This window comes from Chiloscyllium plagiosum, unplaced genomic scaffold (genome assembly GCF_037043375.1).
Source record: "Chiloscyllium plagiosum isolate Xiang-an unplaced genomic scaffold, Cpla_swu_hap1 HiC_scaffold_10, whole genome shotgun sequence".
NCBI classification, from domain to species: domain Eukaryota; kingdom Metazoa; phylum Chordata; class Chondrichthyes; order Orectolobiformes; family Hemiscylliidae; genus Chiloscyllium; species Chiloscyllium plagiosum.
Window position 1 is genome coordinate 61,801,920 of NW_028270148.1, and position 21,805 is coordinate 61,823,724.

Here is a 21,805-nt window from a genome sequence, read left to right on the forward strand (position 1 = left end):
GGGGAGACACTGAATGAATTCTTTTCGTCAGTATTCACTCAGGAACAGGACATTGTTGCCGATGTGAATATTGAGTCACAATTAATTAGAATGGACGGCTTTGAGGTATGTAGGGAAGAGGTGTTGGAAATTCTGGAAAGGGTGAAAATAGATAAGTCCCCTGGGCCTGATGGCATTTATCCTAGGATTCTCTGGGAAGCAAGGGAGGAGATTGCAGAGCCATTGGCCTTGATTTTTATGTCCTCATTGTCTACAGTAATAGTGCCAGTAGACTGGAGGATAGCAAATGTGGTTCCCTTGTTCAAGAAGGGGAGTAGGGATAACCCTAGTAACTATAGGCCGGTGAGTCTCACTTCTGTTGTGGGCAAAGTCTTAGAGAGAATTGTAAGGGATAGGATTTATGAACATCGGGATAGGAATAATGTGATCAAGGATAGTCAGCATGATTTTGTGAAGGGCAGGTCATGCCTCACAAACCTTATTGAATTCTTTGAGAAGGTGACTAAGGAGGTGGACGAGGGTAAAGCGGTAGATGTGGTATATATGGATTTTAGTAAGGCATTTGATAAGGTTCCCCATGGTAGGCTACTGCAAAAAATACGGAGGTATGGCATTGAGGGTGAGTTGGAGGTTTGGATTAGGAATTGGCTGGCTGGAAGAAGACAGAGGGTAGTAGTTGATGGTAAAGGTTCATCTTGGAGTGCAGTTACTAGCGGTGTTCCACAAGGATCTGTTTTGGGACCATTGCTGTTTGTCATTTTTAATAAATGACCTGGAGGAGGGGCTAGAAGGTTGGGTGAGCAAGTTTGCGGATGATACGAAAGTCAGTGGAGTTGTTGACAGTGAGGAAGGATGTGTCAGGTTACAGCGGGATATAGATAAGTTGCAGAGCTGGGCAGAAAGGTGGCAAATGGAGTTCAATGTAGGTAAGTGTGAGGTGATTCACTTTGGTAAGAGTAACAAAAAGACGGGGTACTGGGCTAGTGGTTGGATACTTGGTAGTGTGGATGAGCAGAGGGCTCTTGGTGTCCATGTACACAGATCTTTGAAAGTTGCCACCCAGGTAAATAGTGCGGTGAAGAAGGCATATGGCGTACTGGCTTTTATTGGTAGAGGAATTGAGTTCCGGAGCCCTGAGGTCATGTTGCAGTTGTATAAGACTCTGGTGCGGCCGCATCTGGAGTATTGTGTGCAGTTTTGGTCGCCATACTATAGGAAGGATGTGGAGGCACTGGAACGGGTGCAGAGGAGATTTACCAGGATGTTTCCTCGTATGGGAGGAAGATCATATGAGGAAAGGCTGAGGCACTTGGGGCTGTTTTCATTGGAGAAAAGAAGGTTTAGGGGTGACTTGATAGAGGTGTACAAGATGATTAGGGGTTTAGATAGGGTTGACTATGAGAACCTCTTTCCATGTATGGAGTCAGCTATTACGAGGGGGCATAGCTTTAAATTAAGGGGTGGTAGGTATAGAACAGATGTTAGGGGTAGATTCTTTACTCAGCGAGTCGTGAGTTCATGGAATGCCCTGCCAGTAGCAGTGGTGGACTCTCCCTCTTTATGGGCATTTAAACAGGCATTGGATAGGCATATGGAGGATAATGGGCATGGATCGGCGCAACATCGAGGGCCGAAGGGCCTGTACTGCGCTGTATTTTTCTATGTTCTATCTTCTATATGTTGGTTAGGTGACAACTGCTGCATTCACAACATCCTTCTGTTCACCTTTGTAGAGTTTTTGAATCAAACTATTCAGACTATAATCCAGACCTTCTGGTTCAGAGATAGGGACACTACACTGGGCCACAGGACCCCTCACCTTTCTTGTATATGGTCTGAAAGGGTTAACACTGAGAAGTGGCATAATAATGATATCATGTGGACTTGTGGGCAAAACAGCTTGGAATCTTCAAGGAATGTGACCTATCATCTGGTCCTCCTGGAAGTCTCCAACAATGTTTACTTTACAATCACAGAAATAGTTGAAAAATGTGGTGCTGGAAAAACACAGCTGGCCAGGTAGCAACCGAGGAGCAGGAGGATCGACGTTTCGGGCATAAGCTCTTCGTCAGGAATGAGGCTGGTGTGCCAAGCGGGCTGAGATAAAAGGTAGGGGGGAGGGGCGCTGGGAATACAATAGGTGGAAGGAGGTGAGGGTGAGGGTGTTAGGCCAGACAGCGGGTGGGGGGGAGAGGTAGGGAAGAAGTTTGCAGGTCAAGAGGGCGGTGCTGAATCAGAGGGTTGGGACTGAGATAAGGTGGGGGGAGGGGAAATGAGGAAGCTGGAGAAATCTACATTCATCCTGTGTGGTTAGATTACTTACAGTGTGGAAACAGGCCCTTCGGCCCAACAAGTCCACACCGACCTGCCGGAGCTCAACCCACCCATACCCCTACATTTACCCCTTACCTAACACTATGGGCAATTTAGCATGGCCAATTCACCTGAGCTGCACATCTTTGGACTGTGGGAGGAAACCGGAGCACCCGGAGGAAACCCACGCAGACACGTAGAACATGCAAACTCCACACAGTCAGTCGCCTGAGGCGGGAATTGAACCCGGGTCTCTGGCGCTGTGAGGCAGCAGTGTTAACCACTGTGCCACCGTGCCGCCCACGTTGGAGGGTTCCTAGGCGGAAGATGAGGCGCTCTTCCTCCAGGCTTCGTGTGGCCAGGGTCTGGCAATGGAGGAGGCCAAGGACCTGCATGTCATTGGCGGAGTGGGAGGGGGAGCTAAAATGTTCAGCCATGGGGCGGTTGGATTAGTTGGTGCGAGTGTCCCAGAGGTGTTCTCTGAAACGTTCTGCAAGTAGGCGGCCTGTCTCCCCAATGTAGAGGAGACCACATCAGGTGCAGCGGATGATGTGTGTGGAAGTGCAGGTGAATTTGCGACAGATATAGAAGGATCCATTGGGGCCTTCGAGGGAGGTGAGGGGGGAGGTGTGGGCGCAAGTTTTGCACTTCTTGCGGTTGCAGGGGAAGGTGCCGGGAGTGGAGATTGAGATGGTGGGTGGTGTGGACCTGACGAGGGAGTCGTAGAGGGAGTTGTCTCTCCTGAATGCTGTTAGGAGTGGAGAGGGAAATATATCCCTGGTGGTGGGGTCTGTCTGGAGGTGGCGGAAATGACGGAGGATGATACGATGTATCCAGAGGTTGGTGGGGTGGAAGATGAGGACCAGTGGGGTTCTGTCCTGGTGGCGATTGGAGGGGCGGGGTTCAAGGGCAGAGGTGCGGGTAGTGGAGGAGATACGGTGGAGAGCATCGTTGACCATGTTGGAGGGGAAATTGCGGTCTTTGAAGAAGGAAGCCATTTGAGTTGTTCGGTAGTGGAATTGGTCCTCCTGGGAGCAGATGCGGCGGAGGCAGAGGAATTGGGAATATGGGATGGCGTTTTTACAGGGGGCAGGGTGGGAGGAGGTGTAATCTAGGTAGCTGTGGGAGTCAGTCGGTTTGTAGTAATGTTATCTCAGTCCCAACCCTCGGATTCAGCACCGCCCTCTTGACCTGCAATCCTCTTCCCGACCTCTCCGCCCCACCCCCTCTCCGTCCTATCACCCTCACCCTCACCTCTTTCCACCTATCGTATTCCCAGCACCCCTCCCCCAAATTCCCTCCCCTCTACCTTTTATCTCAGCCCGCTTGGCACACCAGCCTCATTCCTGAAGAAGGGCTTATGCTCGAAACGTCAATTCTCCTGCTCCTCAGATGCTGCCTGGCCTGCTCTGTTTTTCCAACTCTGGTATTCCAGCATCTGCAGTCCTTACTTTCTCCTAGTTAATCAGAGAAATAGGCCATTTATGCAGGTGCAATGGGCTAACTTTGTTAAATGCACATCATAATCTAGTGTCAATCTCCTTTTTTAAAAAATGTGCACATTATTTTTATCCAAAAATCATCCAGTCCCCTCTTGAATGCTTCAATTGAACCTACCTCTACCACACTTCCAGGCAGTGCATCCCATACGCTAACTATTCACTGAGTGAAACAAAATCCTCACTTCACCCTTGCTTTGCTTGCAGATCACTTTTAAATCATATCTAATTATACTTAAAACCATATCAATGTAACTTGTAACTAGTTGCTAAAATGCAATAAACTGTATTTTGTAACTACGAAACATTCTTCTAGTTGGACTTGAAAGTGGTTTTCCTCTACCACACTAAACAAAGTAGGCCCTGAAATCCCCCACACTTAAGGAGAATGATGGGACCAATCTTGATTATAAGCTGCAACTCAAAAAATATAGTTACCTTTAAGATGCAAAGTATAAATCAATGTAAAACATATATGCTAAGTACATCTTCCAAGGGCAATTATAGCTCTAAAAAATATGTAGCTATACATAGGTTCTAGCTTTGTATATGCTTTTTTATCTTTGAAATGGAACTAACCTGGCTAACAGTGCAGTGAACAAACTGCTTGAAATTTTATGGGGTCAGCTCCTTATTATTCACAGCTTTATCTGTAACTTTTTCCCAGTCATGGAGCTACCCTAATGGAGGGTCTACAAATTATGGTCAGCAGGTCAAATTCAAAAGAATGCATGCACTTAAGTTAAATGGATTGCATAGGATAGAGCAATTAACGCATAGTTTCAGTCTTTATACAACTCCAAAATGAATCCAGGATAATTGTCAGTCTTAGAAAACTGTTATGAGTGCAGCCATAAGGCACACAACTTGCAGAACTTCAACACTTGCTAGCATCCAGGTTCACCTTCAAGTTGAACATACATGGAGTTGTTTGAATTCCAGGGTGTCGACTATTATTAATACATCTCACCCAACCTCCCTTCACAATGAGCAGGAGTGGTTCAGTGGAAGGATATAAGAATAGAGAGCTTGTTCCCAACTCACCATGTACTCCCATTTTGCCTTTTGTTTTATTTGTACCTGGGTGTCAATGCTTAGGCCAGCATTTATTGCCTATCTCGAATTTCCCAGCCAGCTGTTAAGAATTAGCCTCATTGATGTGGATCTAAAGTCACATATAGGCCAAACCAGGTGAGGATGTCTGATCTCCTTTCTTAAAGGACATTACTGAATCAGGTGGGATTTTACAACAATTAGGAGAAAGTGACAATTGCAGATGCTGGAGCTCAGATTCAAAAATATGGCATTGGAAAAGCACAGCAGGTCAGGCAGCATGTTAACTTGGTTACTATTAGATTAACTATGTTTTTGTCCTCAGATTTTTTCACATTGAATACAAATCTGACCATCAACCATGGTGAGATTCAAACCTGTGCCCTCAGAACCTCATTAACCTGGGGTTTAGGATAGTAGCCCTGTGACATTACCACTATACCGCTGCACCCCTCCCCCTGTCCCCATAAGTGTGTTTTGTCATATCTTGTGTTAGGTAACTATCATTTACAGCAGTAACTCTGGAGGAGAAGATATTAATGAATTGGAAGAAAGCACACACACAATGTGGCAAAAATTAGTGATAAACAAGGGGATTGGGAAGTTTTAAAAACGAATAAAAGATGACCATCTAACAGTAAAAGGGAAGAATCTAAATTATAAAGGCAAACTAGCAAGTAATGACAGACAGTAAGATTAAATATATAAAAAGGAAGAGTGAGGTCAAAGTGAACATAGGTACTTAAAAAAATGAGGATGCTGCCTGACCTGCTGTGGTTTTCCAGCACCACTCTGATCTAAACTCTGGTTTCCAGCATCTGCAGTCCTCACTTTTGCCAACTTAAAAGAATGAGGCTGGGAAAATGATAATGGGAATTGAAAAAAAAAGGCAGAGGAGTCTTCATGGTAGGGGATACCAATAGCATTCCAAACATACTAAATAATCAAGGAGCTAAAGGGGGCAAGAAATAAACACATTAACAATCACTGCTGACAGAGTACTGGTAAATTAATGGAGCTAAAAGCCAATCATTTTTGGAACCTTTTCCCCGATTTTCATTAGCTCCAGGTTAGCTGCGTCTCCTTGATACAATACTTGGTGAAAGGCTGCCTTGATGTCAAAGGCAATCACTCTCATGTCAGCTGAGGAGTTCAGTTCTTTTGCGTATGTTTGGAGTGAAGTTATAATAGGGGCAGGACTTGAGAGGTGCTGTCAGAAATTAAACTGAGCATTAATTAACAGATTATTATTATTATTTGTGGGCGGCACGGTGGCACAGTGGTTAGCACTGCTGCCTCACAGCGCCTGAGACCCAGGTTCAGTTCCTGCCTCAGGTGACTGACTGTGTGGAGTTTGCATGTTCTCCTCGTGTCTGCGTGGGTTTCCTTCGGGTGCTCCGGTTTCCTCCCACCATCCAAAGATGTGCAGGTCAGGTGAATTGGCCATGCTAAATTGCCCGTAGTGTTAGGTAAGGGGTAAATGTAGGGGTATGGGTGGGTTGTGCTTCGACGGGTCGGTGTGGACTTGTTGGGCCGAAGGGCCTGTTTCCACACTGTAATGTAATCTAATCTAATCTAATCTAATCTATTTTGTAAATGCCTCTTATTAGCTCTGTCGACAACCCCTTCAATCATTTTGCTGATGATCAAGAGTAGACTGATAGGTTGGTAATTAGCCAGGTCAGATTTGTCCTGTTTTTGTGTACAGAACATACTTGGAAAAGTTCCATGTTTTTGGATAAATACCATCGTTGGAGCATTACTTGAACAGTTTAGCTAGGGGTGTGGAGCACAAGTCCATTGCTGGAATGTTATCTGGGACCATAGACTTTGCAGTATCGAGTGTGTGAGATATTGTGTTATGAGATATTGTGTTATATGCTATCTTTATTGACTCACTTACCAGCTTGCCATATTCATTAATACCAGGTTCCTGTTCATAGAACATAGAACAATATAGCACAGAACAGGCCGTTCGGCCCTCAATGTTGCACCGACCTGTGGACTACTCTAACCCAATCCCCTTACACTATCCCATCATCATCCATATGCTTATCCAAGGACTGTTTCAATGCCCCTATGTGGCTGAGTTAACTACATTGGCAGGCAGGACATTCCATGTCCTTACCAGTCTCTGAGTTAAGAACCTGCCTCTGACATCTGTCTTAAATCTATCACACCTCAATTTGCAGCTATGCCTTCTCATACAAGCCGATATCATCATCTTAGGAAAACAACTCTCACTGTCCACCCTATCTAATCCTCTGATCATCTTGTATGTCTCTATTAAATCCTCTCTTAATCTTCTTCTCTCCAATCAGAACAGACCCAAGTCTGTCAGCCTTTCCTCAAACCAGGCAACATCCTGGTAAATCTCCACTGCACCTTTTCCAATGCTTCCACATCCTTCCTATAACGGGACGACCAGAACTGTACACAATTTTCCATGTGAGGCCGCAGTAGCATTTTGTACAGTTGCAGCACGACATCACAGCTCCGGAATTCAGTCTCTCTGCCAATAAAACCTAACACATCATATGCCTTCTTAACAGCACTATCAATCTGGGTGGCAACTTTCATGGACACCAAGATCCCTCTGCACATCCACACTACCAAGAATCTTTCAACTGGCCCACTATTCTGCCTTCCTGTCATTCTTTCCAAAATGAATCACCTCACATTTATCTGCATTGAACTCCATTTGCCACCTTTCAGCCCAATTCTCAGTTTATCCAAGTCCCCCTGCAACCTGCAACACTTTTCCACACTGTCCACCACTCCACCAACTTTAGTGTCATCTGCAAACTTACTAACCCATCCACCTATGCCTGTGTCTAAGTCATTTATAAAAATGACAAACAACATTGGTCCCAAAACAGATCCTTGTGACACACCACTAGTAACTGGATTCCAAGCTGAATATTTTTCATCAATCACCACTCACTGCCTTCTTTCAGGAAGCCAGTTTCTAATCCAAACTGCTAAATCACCCTCAATCCCATGCCTCCACAATTTCTCCAATAACCTACCATGTGTAAACTGATCAAAGGCTTTACTAAAGTCCATGTACACCACGTCAACTGCCCTACCCTAATCCACATACTTGGTCACCTTCTCAAAAAACTCAATGAGGTTTGTGAGCTATGACCTGCCCTTGATGAATCCATGTTGACTATTTCCAATCAAATTGTTGCTAGGCTAAATGATTATAAATCCTATCTTTTATAATCCTTTCCAAAACTTTTCCTACAACAGACATAAGGCTCACTGGTCTATAATTACCTGGGTCATCTCTGCTGCCCTTCTTGAACAAGGGCACATTTGCAGTCCTCCAGTCCTCTGGTACTAAACCTGTAGCCAATGACAATTCAAAGATCTGCCAACTCCTCCCTAGCTTCCCAGAGAATCCTCGGATAAATTCCATCCGGCCTAGGGGACTTATCTACTTTCACACATTCTAGAATTGATAACACCTCCTTCTTACTAACCTCAATCCTTTCGAGTCTAATAGCCCATACCTCCATCTTCTCTACAATATTTTCCTTTTCATGAGTGAAAACAAATGAGAAGTATTCGTTTAGCACCTCTGCAATCTCCACAGGGTCCACACAGAGCTTCCCAGTCCTATTTCTGACTGGCCCTATTCCTACCCTAGTCATCCTTTTATTTTTCACATACCTATAGAAGGCTTTAGAGTTCTCCTTTATTCTATTTGCTAAAGACTGCTCATGCCCCCTCCTTGCTCTTCTTAACTCTCTCTTTAAATCCTTCCTAGCTAACCTGTAACTCTGCATCACCTCATCTGAACCATTGCGTCTCAACGTCACGTAAACCTCCTTCTTCCACTTTACAAGAGATACAATTTCTTTAGTAAACCACGGTTCCCTTACCTTATCACTTCCTCCCTGCCTGACAGGGACATACCTATCAAGGGCACGCAATATCTGTTCCTTAAACCAGCTCCACATTTCGATTGTCCCCATCCCCTGCATTTTGCTAGCCCATTCTATGCCTCCTAAGTCTTGCCTAATCGCATTTTAATTGCCCTTCCCCCATTTATAGCTCTTGCCCATGTACCTATCCCTTTCCATCACTAAACTAAACGTAACCAAATAATGATCATTCTCTCCAAAGTGCTCACCTATCACTAAATCAAACACCTGGCTTAGTTCATTACCAAGTACCAGATCCAGTGTGGCCTCCACTCTTGTTGGCCCTTTGACATACTGTGTCAGGAAACCATCCTGCTGCACACATTGGACAAACACTGATCCATCCGACGTACTAGAGTTATAGCATTTCCAGTCAATGTTAGACAAGTTAAAGGCCCCCATAATGACCATCCTGTTTCTTTCCTGCCCAGAATCGTTTTGCCAATCCTCTCTTCCACATCTCTGGAACTTTGCAGAGGCCTATAATAAATTCTCAGCAGTGTGACCTCTCCTCTCCTGTTTCTAAACTCAGCCCAGATCACTTCAGTAGACAAGTCTTCGTCAAAAGTTCTTTCAGCCACTTTTATACTGTCCTTGACTAACAAAGCCACACTCTCCCCCTTATACCTGAAAACACTCACTGATATAGCTGAGGGAAAACAAAAGTCCCTCCATTCCCTGAAACCTCTGCTCTCCGAGGTCAGCTTTTAAAGATCTAAATTAGTGACTCACCTTCCCCGACAGTGCCCTGGTCCAAGCTCCCACTCTTGCTGCTGCTGAAAACAGAAATTCATTCATTCATTCATAAACTTTTACTGACCCATTATTTACTATAAAACAGTTTCATTCATTCATTCATTCATAAAACCACGGTTCTGTGGTATCCACATTTAAAAACAACCCATTCAAATCCATTACTGGTGCTGGAAAAACAAAGCAGGGCTTATGCCCGAAACATCGATTCTCCTGCTCCTCAGATGCTGCCTGACCTGCTGTGCTTTTCCAGTACCACACTCTCGATTCTGATCTTCCGCATCAACAGTCCTCACTTTCTCCTCACAGAATTTATAGTCAAAAGAGTCCAGTGTCACAGAGATGTGACAGTAAACAATCTTAGATTAAAACTTCCATCTTTTATAATGGGATATGCTGGTTTCTGTTCTTCGATATGCAAATCCCAGAACTTCTTTTAAATTACATTTTCAAGATAACTCAGCTTTTTAAACAATAAGTGTGAAGTCTTTCTGTTTCCCAATGCTATGTCAGACTGACAACCCCCCTGTATAGTTTTACATGAATTCATGCAGTTTTTGAGCAAAATAAAATGTAATTCTGCCAAAACAAACTCACAAATTCACCCCATAAGCTTATATGTGTGCACATGTAGGAGCGACAGATTGAGTGTGCATGTGAGTGTGTGCGTGAGGGTATGAGTGCATATGTGTGTTTGTGTGTGTGTATGTCACAGAGAGAGAGTGTATTGTGCAGTGGAGTCACCTGTAGTGTCCTGTGTTTAGAGCATATTGGTCTACTCTTCATACTAACATTTACTAATTTAAAAGACGAAAGAACTAACACCTCTTGATCATGCAAGCAAACCAGACAGACACCCTTAATCCCATCACAAGTAACAGCCAATACTTAGCACATGTTTTAGCCCATCTCCTGTCTCCCAGGACAGAAGCCCTTCAAACTTTTGTGTACTATAGATGAAAAACGTAACACCATAGTAATGGAATTTTAATATATGTAAGAACTGTGTATAAAGAGGCTCTTAAAAGAACTGCATTTCGGGATTCTATTGCCGCCTCAAACTTGTGCTGTGATTGCTGAATATTTCTACTGCTCACCAATTTCGGTTATTATTTGAACACGATCCCACAAGTGCCATCAAATATTTCTTGATGCCATGTGGAGTGAATTGAATTGGTTGAAGACTGGTATCTCTGATCCTGGAGATTTCAGGAGGTCAGTATGGATCATCCACTCAGCACATCTAGTTGAAGATAGATGCAAATGCTTCATACTTGTCTGTTGTACTTATGTGCTGAACTCCCTCATCACCAACGATGTGGATATTTGTGGAACCTTCTCCTTCTGTTAGTTGTTTAATTATTCACCACCATTCATGACTGCAGAACTGCAGAACTGCAGAACTTAGATCTCATCCATTGGTTGCAGGATCATTTAGTTTTGTCTATCAGTTGTTGCTTCTGCTGTTCCTCATGTCAATATCCTTTCTTCTGGCTTCAACTGGTTAATATCTCATTTTTAGGTTTGCCTGCTGCTGCTCCTAGACTGCCCTCCTGCACTCTTCATTGAACTAGTGTTAATTTCCTAGATTGAAGTAATTGTAGACTGGAGGATATGCATGGCCACGAGGTTATAGATTGTGGTTGAATACTGTTACTGATAATAGTCAACAGCATCCCTTGAATGCTCAGTTTTGAGTAAATAGATTTATTCTAAGTTTATCCTTTTTAGCATGGTGGCAGTTCTACACAACACAATGGGCATCCTCAATATGAAAACAGGATACTATCTTCATAAGGATTATGTGGTAGTCTAGCTTATACATCTACGACAGATAGTTTGATGAGGATAATGTCAAGGAGGTATTTTCCCACTTATTTGTTCCCTCACTGCATGTCACAAATCTAGTCTAGATTGTAAGACCATAAGGCATAGGATCAGAAATTAGGCCATTCAGCCCATTGGGTCTGCTTAGCCATTCAATCATGGCTGATACATTTCTCAAACCCATTCTCCCACTTTCTTCCTTTAACCCTTGATTCCCTTGATACTCAAGAAACTATTTATCTCAGTTTTAAATATACTCAATGACCTGGCCTCCACAACCTTCTATGGCAGTGAATTCCATAGATTCACCATGCTCTGGCTGAAGAAGTTTCTCCTTACCTCGGTTCTAAAAGGTTTTCCCTTTACTCTAAGGCTGTGCCCTTGGGTTATAGTATCTCCTACCAATGGAAACATCTTCCCAAGATCTACCCGGTCCAGGCCATTCAGTGTTCTGTATATTTCGATTAGATCCTCCCTCAGCTTTCTAAACTCCATTGAGTATGGACGCAGAGTCCTCACACATTCCTCATATGTTAAGCTTTTCACTCCTGGAAACATTCTTGTGAACCTCCTATAAACACGCTCCAAGGCCAGTACATCTTTCCTGTGATATGCGTCCCAAAACTGCACACAATACTCCAGAGCCTTATAGAGCCTCCGAGATACATCCCTGCTTTTATATTCAAGTCCTCTCAAAATAAATATCATCATTACATTTGCCTTCTCAACTACTGACTCAACCTGCAAGTTTACCTTGAGAGAATCCTGGACGAGAACTCCCAAATCTCTTTGCACTTCAGACTTATGAATTTTTCTCCTCATTAAGAAAATAGTCCATGCCCCTACTCTTCCTACCAAAGTGCATGACCTCACACTTGCCCACATTGTACTCAATCTGCCACTTTGCCCACTCTCCTAACCTGTCCAAATCCTTCCGCAGCCTCCCCGCCTCCTCAATGCTACCTGTCCCTCTACCAATCTTTGTATCATCTGCAAACTTAGCCAGAACTCCCTCAGTCTCTTCATTTAGATCATTAATGTATAAAGTGAAAAGTTGTGGTCCAAAAACTGAGCCTTGCAGAACACCACTTGTCACTGACTATCATCCTGAGAAGGACCCTTTTATCCCCACTCTCTGCTTTCTGCCAGACAGCCAAGATTCTATCCATGCTAGCACATTGCTTCTAACACCGTGGGCCTTTATCTTACTCAGTAGCACCTTGTCAAAGGCCTTCTTGAAGTCCAGGTAGATAACATCCATTGACTTTCCTTGGTCTAACCTGCTTATCACTTTATTCTAACAGATTTGTCTGGCATGATCTCCCCTTGATGAAACCATGCTGACTTTGCCCAACACCTACGTGTTTTACCATACACCTCCAATATTCAGAAATCTCATCCTTCACAATGGAGTCCAGGATCGTACCCACAACCGAGGGCAGGCCAATCGGTATGTAATTTTCCGCCTTTTGCCTTACTCCCTTTTTAAACAGGGGTTTAAAATGAGTTCTAAAGCTCATTGTCTAGCGGCAATGAGCTTTAGAACTCAACTAGCTTGGTCTATATTGGTACTATAAGCTATGTTTGCTGATAGATTTTGAAGTCCCCCAACTAGAGTACAGTCTGTGCCCTTTCTACATCCCTTGCTTTCTCCAAGTGATGTTCAACATGAAGGAGCGCTAATTCATCAGCTGAATTGTGTGCAGGAGGAGCAGGGTGGTAAATTGCAATTAGCGAGAGGTTTTTTTTTGCTCATTGAAGACTCACAGTGCTACTCTCTCCTGAGTATGTACTTGTCCACCACCTCTGCTGAGTCTGTCCTTCCAGTGGAGCAGGACATAACAGGGATGGTAATGGTGGTGTCTGTGATTCCAGCATCTGCAGTTTTTTTGTCTCTAACATTGTCTATATAGGCATGATTCTGTGAATGTCAGTATGAGTGTGACTGTTACTTGACCAGTCTGTGGGACAACACTCCAATTTTGTGTACAAGCCCCCAGATATTAGTAAGATAGATCTAGCAGAGTCAACAAGACTGAGTTTTCCATTGTCATTTCCAGTGTCTAGGTTGCTGTTGGGTGGTCCATTCAGTTTGAGGGATTGATACAACTGAGCAATTAAGAATCAACCCACTTTGCTATAGGTTGGATCACATGATCAGGTAAAGATAGAAATTATCTATATATCCTTTATAGACGTTGCTGAACCAGCTGAGATTTTTACACAATTAGCCGTGGTTTACAATTCTAGATTTTATTGAATTCAAATTTTGTTATTTTCTGTGTTAGGATTCAAACCCATGTCCCCAGAACATTAGCCTGGTGCTGTGGATTACTTCTCCAGTGATATTGCTATTACATCACCACTTCCTTTCATCCTTCAACAAGGACTCAATGTCTCATTTCAGCAAACACACACACACTAATACTTTAAGGTACCTTTTATTCTCCCTAATTTGGTAAAACTCAAAAAATCCCAATGGACAGAAAATAAAATATGATCGAAAAAGCTAAAAATGTGCAGAACAATCCTAGAAAAGATTTTCAAATGTGACAAGAAAAAGTTTTGGCAGAACAAATATTTCAGAAAGTTGGAAGCCAGGTAAATTTAAATTTATTTTAGCATTTAATGAGGCAGATAAATCTCTAAAAACCTCAGTGTAAATCTCAGCTGTAAAATAAATTATCTTCGTGATAAGATCACAAGACCTAATCACAAAAATTTCTGGTACATATGTAACAGCACCCTCATTGCCATAATAAAGATCATTAATCTTTAAACATTAATGCCTGCATTTCTCCTGCTTCTTTATTTTCTCCACTATTATATTCACTCTTGTGTGGAGGAGTGCATTGCCTTTGATCAGCTGATTTTAGTAAATCTTTGCTACAGTAGAAACCTACAGCTCAACTATCTATCACAATTCGCCATGTTACTTAATCACTTAACTAATCTCCAAACCACACCTAAAGGTTAGACCAGTAAAAAAGTTCATATTCCAGCTTCACCACATTCCACATATCCTGCTGGCAAAGCCCCTTCCAATTAACACCCACTCAAAGTCTTATTCAAACACATAGGAAATAAATTATTTTTACTCGATAAATCTATCTTTTTTTTATATAAATTCTGGAGGACAAAGTTTGAGGATTGAAAAGTAGGACCCTGCAGAAGTATTTTGCAGGTGGCAACTATTTAAGAGGCTGCATCACAAACAAGAAGGTTCTTTAATATTAAGGCACCCTTAAAGATCAGCGTCACTCTGGAAAATCCAGTGTTAAGCAGGCAGGCAGGCCGCAGCGATTGGAGGAGCTGTGGGATATGTTACAGAGATAATGCATTTGCCTTGGGCACAGAGGTAGCCATTGTTACTGCAGCTTGGTGGGGGATGGGAGCTATGGACTACCTGTTTAGGAAGAACTCAATTCCCCTCTCCAGGAATGTACAGGCGTGCCATCAGGATTTATCTGACTCTTGCCACATGACAACAGACTGTTTCAATATTTGCAAAATGCTGGCAAACACAGAATGGGCCATTAATTGGGCAATTAAATGGCTGAATTAACAGCCCAGTGGAAGCAGTGTCACTGAGGTTCCTGCAGCTGCTAATATCCCTTGACAGAAGGAAGGTATCAGGCACCCCTACCAAAACCTTCCACTGCCATATTACCTGACCTCCTCCTTCCCCACACATCACAATATATTTGGGAAAATTAAGATGTCTACTATGTATTTTTGTTATGCATTCATATGTTAAAGAGGTTAAATAAAATATTGCCACTGTAACTTACACCCAAAGCATGGATGGTACTGGATAATGTACCACCTTATAAAATACTGTGATTTTAAAAATTGACCAAAGGAAAAACAGGGCTGAAATGTCCATACATCTCTGTTAATATCTAGGTATCAATACAACAATTTGCTCCTGACCGGGAAGCAATGGTAGATTGATCCCACTTTTTTCTCTATTCGATTGACCAGAGATAGCTGTGTTTCAAAGTGAAAGAGTATTTCTAACCTTTGAGTCTTGTAGCTCAAAAGAATAAAGTACAGCTTACTCTCAATTTTGAAAAAAGGTAACATATGATAGTGTTCTCATATGACCCATACATACACATGCACATATACAAAATCACAAGAAAAGGTGATCACCAAAGAATAGAATAATGCAGTTTGAATATAGAGTCATAGAGATATATAGCATAGAAACAGACCCTTTGATCCAACTCATCCATGCTGACCAGATATCCTAACCTAACTTAGTCTTCATAATTTGGAGATGCTGGTGTTGGACTGGGGTGTACAAAGTTAAAAAAATCACACAATACCAGTTTATAGTCCAACAGGTTTAATTGGGAGCACACCTGATGAAGGAGCATCACTCCGAAAGCTAGTGTGCTTCCAATTAAACCTGTTGGACTATAACCTGGTGTTGTGTGATTTTTAACTTAGCCTTACTTGCCAGCACCCAGCCCATATCCCTCCAAACCCTTCCTAATGATATGCTAAGTTGTGAAGTTGTTAAGACATTGTTAAACTCATGAAAGGCTCTTGGTGTTCTAATATAAAAACTTGGGATTTAAAAGTCCAGAAATCACTGATAAACTTGATTGCCTCAAGATTGAATTACAAACTAGATGTTTCCCTTTTGGTTCATGGAGAAGCAGGGAGGTGTCTGTTTCTTGGCTATTGGGGGGATGTGTGCGTAGGAGGGGTGACATTGTTAGTGAAGGACAGTATTACAGTTGCAGAAAGGATGTTTGAGGACTCGTCTACCGAGGTAGTATGGGCTGAGGTTAGAAACAGGAAAGGGGAGGTCACCCTGTTGGGAGTATTCGATAAGCCTCTGAATGTTTCCAGAGATGTAGCGCGTAGGAGAGCAAAGATGATCCTTGATAGGAGCGAGAATGACAGGGTAGTTGTTATGGGGAACTTTAACTTTCCATATACTGACTGGGAATACTATAGTTCAAGTACTTTAGATGGGTCAGTTTTTGTCCAATGTGTGCAGTCTGTAGACAGGCCAACAAGATTTGTTACTGGGTAATGAACCCGGCCAGGTGTTAGATTTGGAGATAGATGAGCACTTTGGTGATAGACACCACAATTTAGTGATAGAAAGCGATAGGTACACACTGCAGGGCAAGAGTTATAGTTGGGGGGAAGGCAATTATGATGCGATTCGGCAAGATTTAGGGTGCATTCGATAGGGAAGTAAACTGCAGGGGATGGCCACAATTGAAATGTGGAGCTTCTTCGAGGATCAGCTACTGTGGATCCTTGATAAGTATGCACCAGTCAGACAGGAAGGAAGTTGTCAAGCACAGGAGCTGTGGTTTACTAAGGAAGTTGAATCTCTTGTCAAGTGGAAGAAGAAGGCTTATGTTAGGATGAGATATGAAGGCTCAGTTAAGGCGTTTGAGAGTTACATGTTAGCCAGGAAAGACCTAAAGACCTAGTTAAGAAGAGCCAGGAAGGGACATGAGAAGTCGTTGGCGAATAGGATCAAGGAAACCCCTAAGGCTTTCTATAGGTATATCAGGACTATAAGAATGACTAGAGTAAGATTAGAGTCAATCAAGGATAGTAGTGGGAAGTTGTGCATGGAGGAGAAAGTGAGGTCTGCAGATGCTGGAGATCAAAGTTGAAACTTTATTGCTGGAACAGCACAGCAGGTCAGGCAGCATCCAGGGAACAGGAGATTCGACGTTTCGGGCACAGGCCCTTCTTCAGGAATGAGCAGAGAGTGTTCAGCAGGAGAAGATAAAAGGTAGGGAGGAGGGACTTGGAGGAGGGGCGTTGGAAATGTGATAGGTGGAAAGAGGTCAAGGTGAGGGTGATTCACCTGCACCTCCACCCACATCATCTACTGCATCCGCTGCAGCCGGTGTGGCCTCCTCTATATTGGGGAGACAGGCCGCCTACTTGCGGAGCGATTCAGAGAGCACCTCTGGGCCACCCGGACGAACCAACCCAACCACCCTGTAGCACAGCATTTCAACTCCCCCTCCCACTCCACCGAGGATATGCAGGTCATTGGACTCATCCACCGCCAAACCACAACAATGCGACGGTCGGAGGAGGAGCGTCTTATCTTCCGACTGGGAACCCTCCAACCACAGGGGATGAACTTGGACTTCACCAGTTTCTTCATCCCCCCTCCCCCCACCTTGTCTCAGCCGAATCCCTCCAGCCCGGCACCGCCTTCCTGACCAGCAGTCTTCTTCTTGACCTCTCCGCCTCCATCCTACTCCGACCTATCACCCTCACCTTGACCTCTTTCCACCTATCACATTTCCAACGCCCCTCCTCCAAGTCCCTCCTCCCTACCTTTTATCTTCTCCTGCTGAACACTCTCTGCTCATTCCTGAAGAAGGGCCTGTGCCCGAAACTTCGAATCTCCTGTTCCCTGGATGCTGCCTGACCAGTTGTGCATGGAGTCAGAGCAGATAGGGGAAGTGCTAAATGAAAACTTTTTGTCAGCATTCACACTTGAAAAAGATAATGTTGTGGAGGAGAATACTGAGATACAGGCTACTAGACTAGATGGGATTGAGGTTCACAAGGAGGAGGTGTTGGCAATTCTGGATAATGTAAAAATAGACAGGTCCCCTGGGCTAGATAGGATTTAGCCTAAAAATGTGTTGCTGGAAAAGCGCAGCAGGTCAGGCAGCATCAAAGGAGAAGGAGAATCTTCAAGAAGGGCTTATGCCCGAAACGTCGATTCTCCTTCTCCTTTGATGCTGCCTGACCTGCTGCGCTTTTCCAGCAACACATTTTTAAGCTCTGATCCCCAGCATCTGCAGTCCTCACTTTCTCCTAGATAGGATTTATCCAAGGATTCTCTGGGAAGCCAGGGAGTAGATTGCAGAGCCTGTGGCTTAGATCTTTATGTCGTCATTGGCTACAGGAATAGTGCCAGAAGACTGGACAATAGCAAATGTTGTTCCCTTGTTCAAGAAGGGAGTAGAGACAACCATGGTAATTATAGACCTGTGAGCCTTACTTCGGTTGTGGGTAAAGTGGTGGAAAGGGTTATAAGAGATGGGATTTATAATCATCTAGAGATGGATAAGTTGATTAGAGTAAGTCATGCCTCATAAATCTGATTGAGTTCTTTGAGAAGGTGAACAAACAGGTGGATGAGGGTTATGCGATTGATGTGGTGTATATGAATTTCGATACGGCGTTTGCACAAAATGCGGAGGCATGGGATTGAAGGTGATTTAACGGTTTGGATCAAAGATTGGCTAGCTGAAAGAAAACAGAGGGTGGTGGTTGATGGGAAATATTCATCCTGTAGTTAAGTAACTAGTGGGGTACCGCAAGGATCTGTTTTGGGTCCACTGCTGTTTGTCATTTTTATAAATGACCTGGATGAGGGCATAGAAGTTTGGGTTGGTAAATTTGCAGATGACACTAAGGTTGGTAGAGGTGGACAGTGACAAAGGATGTTGTAGTTTACTGAGGGACATAGATAAGCTGGGCTGAGTTGTGGCAAATGGAGTTTAATGCAGAAAAGTGAGAAGGAACAACAGGAATAAACAGTACTGGGCTAATGGTAAGATTCTTGGTAGTTTAGATGAGCAGAGTGATCTTGGTGTCCATGTCCATAAATCCTTGAAAGTTGCCACCCAGGTTGATACGGTTATTAAGAAGGCATATGATGTGTTAGTTCTTATTGGTAGAGGGATTGAGTTTCGGAATGTGAGATCATGTCGCAGCTGTACAAAACTCTGGTGCGGCCGCACTTGGAGTATTGTGTACAGTTCTGGTCACCGCATTATAGGAAGGATATACAGTCATAGAGTCAAAGAGATGTACAGCATGGAAACAGATCCTTCAGTCCAACCCGTCCAGGCCGACCAGATATCCCAACCCAATCTAGTCCCACCTGCCAACACCCGGCCCATATCCCTCCAAACTCTTCCTATTCATATTGCCCATCCAAATGCCTCTTAAATGTTGCAATTGTACCAGCCTCCATCACTTCCTCTGGCAGCTCATTCCATACACGTACCACCCTCTTGTGTGAAAAAATTGTCCCGAAGGTCTCTTTTATATCTTTCCTCTCTCATCCTAAACCTATGCCGAGGTCCTCGGATGCTGCCTGAATTGCTGTGCTCTTCCAGCACCACTGATCCTAAACCTATGCCCTCTAGTTCTGGACTCCCTGACCCCAGGGAAAAGACTTTGCCTATTTACCCTATCAATGCCCCTCATAATTTTGTAAATCTCTGTAAGGTCACTCCTCAGCATCTGACGCTCATGGGAAAACAGCCCCAGCCTGTTCAGTCTCCCCCTATAGCTCAAATCCTCCAACCCTGGCAACATCCTTGTAAATCTTTTCTGAACCCTTTCAAATTTCACAACATCTTTTCGATAGGAAGGAGACCAGAATGGAAAGCTTAAGAAAAGGTTCAGAGGAGATTTGCTAGTATATTGGCTGGTATGGAAGATCTTACAAGGAAAGGCTGAGGGACTTGAGGTTGTTTTCGTTAGAGAGAAGATGGTTGAGACATACAAGGGTGGACAGTGAGAGCCTTTTTCCTCGGATGGTGATGTCTAGCATGATGGGACATAGCTTTATATTGAGGGGTGATAGATATAGGACAGGTGTCAGAGGTAATTTCTTTACTCGGAGAGTTGTAGGGGCGTGGGACGCGCTGCCTGCAACAGCAGTAGACTCGCCAACTTTAAGAGCATTTAAATGGTCATTGGATAGGGATAAGGACGAGAATGGACTAGTGTAGGTTAAATGGGCTTCAGATTGGTTTCACAGGTCGGTGCAACATCAAGGGCCGAAAAGCCTGTAGTGCGCTATAATGTTTTATATTCCTATGAATAATATAACTATGGTATAAAAACAGAAAATGTTGAAATACTGCAGGTCAAGCTGCATCTATGGAGAGAAAGCAAGAGCTAATGTTTCAGTTTAATATTCTTTCATCAGAATCTTTCATCTGATGAAAGGCCATCAACTTGAAACATTAAGTCTACAAATCTCTGACCTGCTTAATACTTTCAGCAACTTCTTTTTGATTTTAAATTTCCAGCATTAGCTGTTTTGTTACCTGTTAATACAATAGGACAATATGCCCCACGTGGTTTCTCCCAATTAAGGAAGACTTTTGCCTTTGCCAAGTTGTAAGAAAACAGCACCTGTGCAATTTCGTTCAGTGCTGCAGCAAGAAAATACACATTTAGCTGTGTACACTGGGTCAAGTTCTACTCCAAGATCTTTTCGCTCAGGTTGGCACTTCAATGTAGTGCTCACAAAGCGCTGCACCACTGGAGATGCCATCTTTTGGTTGAAACATTTAACTGTGACCCCTATCTATCCTCTCAGATGAACATAAACATTCGCACGGTAGAAGATTTCTCTTTAGTGTCCTGGGTTTTATTTACTCCTCAGAGATGGAAATGTGTTGCTAGAAAAGCACAGCAGGTCAGGCAGCATCTAGGGAACAGGAGAATCGACGTTTCGGGCATTAGCCCTTCTTCAGGAATGAGGAAAGTTGGTCCAGCAGGCTAAGATAAAAGGTAGGGAGGAGGGACTTGGGGGAGGGGTGTCGGAAATGTGATAGGTGGAAAGAGGTCAAGGTGAGGGTGATAGGTCAGACTGGGGTGGGGGCGGAGAGGTCGGGAAGAAGATTGCAGGTTAGGAAGGCGGTGCTGAATTTGATGGATTTGACTGAGACAGGTTGGGGGGAGGGGAAATGAGGAAACTGGTGAAATCCGAGTTCATCCCTTGTGGTTGGAGGGTTCCCAGCCGGAAGATGAGGCGCTCTTCCTCCAACCGTCGCCTCGCTGTGGTCTGACGATGGAGGAGTCCAAAGACCTGCATATCCTTGGTGGAGTGGGAGGGGGAATTGAAATGTTGAGCTACAGGGTGGTTGGGCTGGTTGGTCCGGGTGTCCCAGAGGTGTTCCCTGAAACGCTCCGCAAGTAGGCGGCCCGTCTCCCCAATATAGAGGAGGCCACATCGGGTGCAACGGATGCAATAGATGATATGTGTGGAGGTGCAGGTGAATCTGTGGCGGATATGGAAGTTTCCTTTGGGGCCTTGGAGGGAGGTGAGGGGGGAGGTGTGGGCGCAAGTCTTGCACCTCCTGCGGTTGCAGGGTAAGGTGCCGGGAGTGGAGGTTGGGTTGGTGGGGGGTGTGGACCTGACGAGGGAGTCACGGAGGGAGTGGTCTTTACGGAATGCTGATAGGGGAGGGGAGGGAAATATATCCTTGGTGGTGGGGTCCATTTGGAGGTGGCGGAAATGGCGGCGGATGAAGCGCTGTACATGGAGGTTAGTGGGATGGTAGGTGAGGACCAGTGGGGTTCTGTCCTGGTGGCGGTTGGAGGGGCGGGGTTCAAGGGCGGAGGATCGGGAAGTGGAAGAGATGCGGTGGAGGGCATCGTCGACCACGTCGG

The 21,805-nt window shown here is 44.1% G+C and overlaps 1 protein-coding gene across 1 annotated transcript in view; it reads left to right on the forward strand.

Annotated features, from left to right (window-relative positions):
• Positions 1-21,805, forward strand: part of LOC148148967 (uncharacterized) — a 166,692-nt gene that overhangs the window by 74,448 nt on the left and 70,439 nt on the right. Inside the window, exon 7 of the mRNA XM_087991390.1 lies at positions 12,682-12,827. Coding sequence (XP_087847516.1) covers positions 12,715-12,827 — 113 coding nt within the window. The 5' untranslated portion in view covers positions 12,682-12,714. The remainder of the gene's footprint in view (positions 1-12,681; positions 12,828-21,805) is intronic.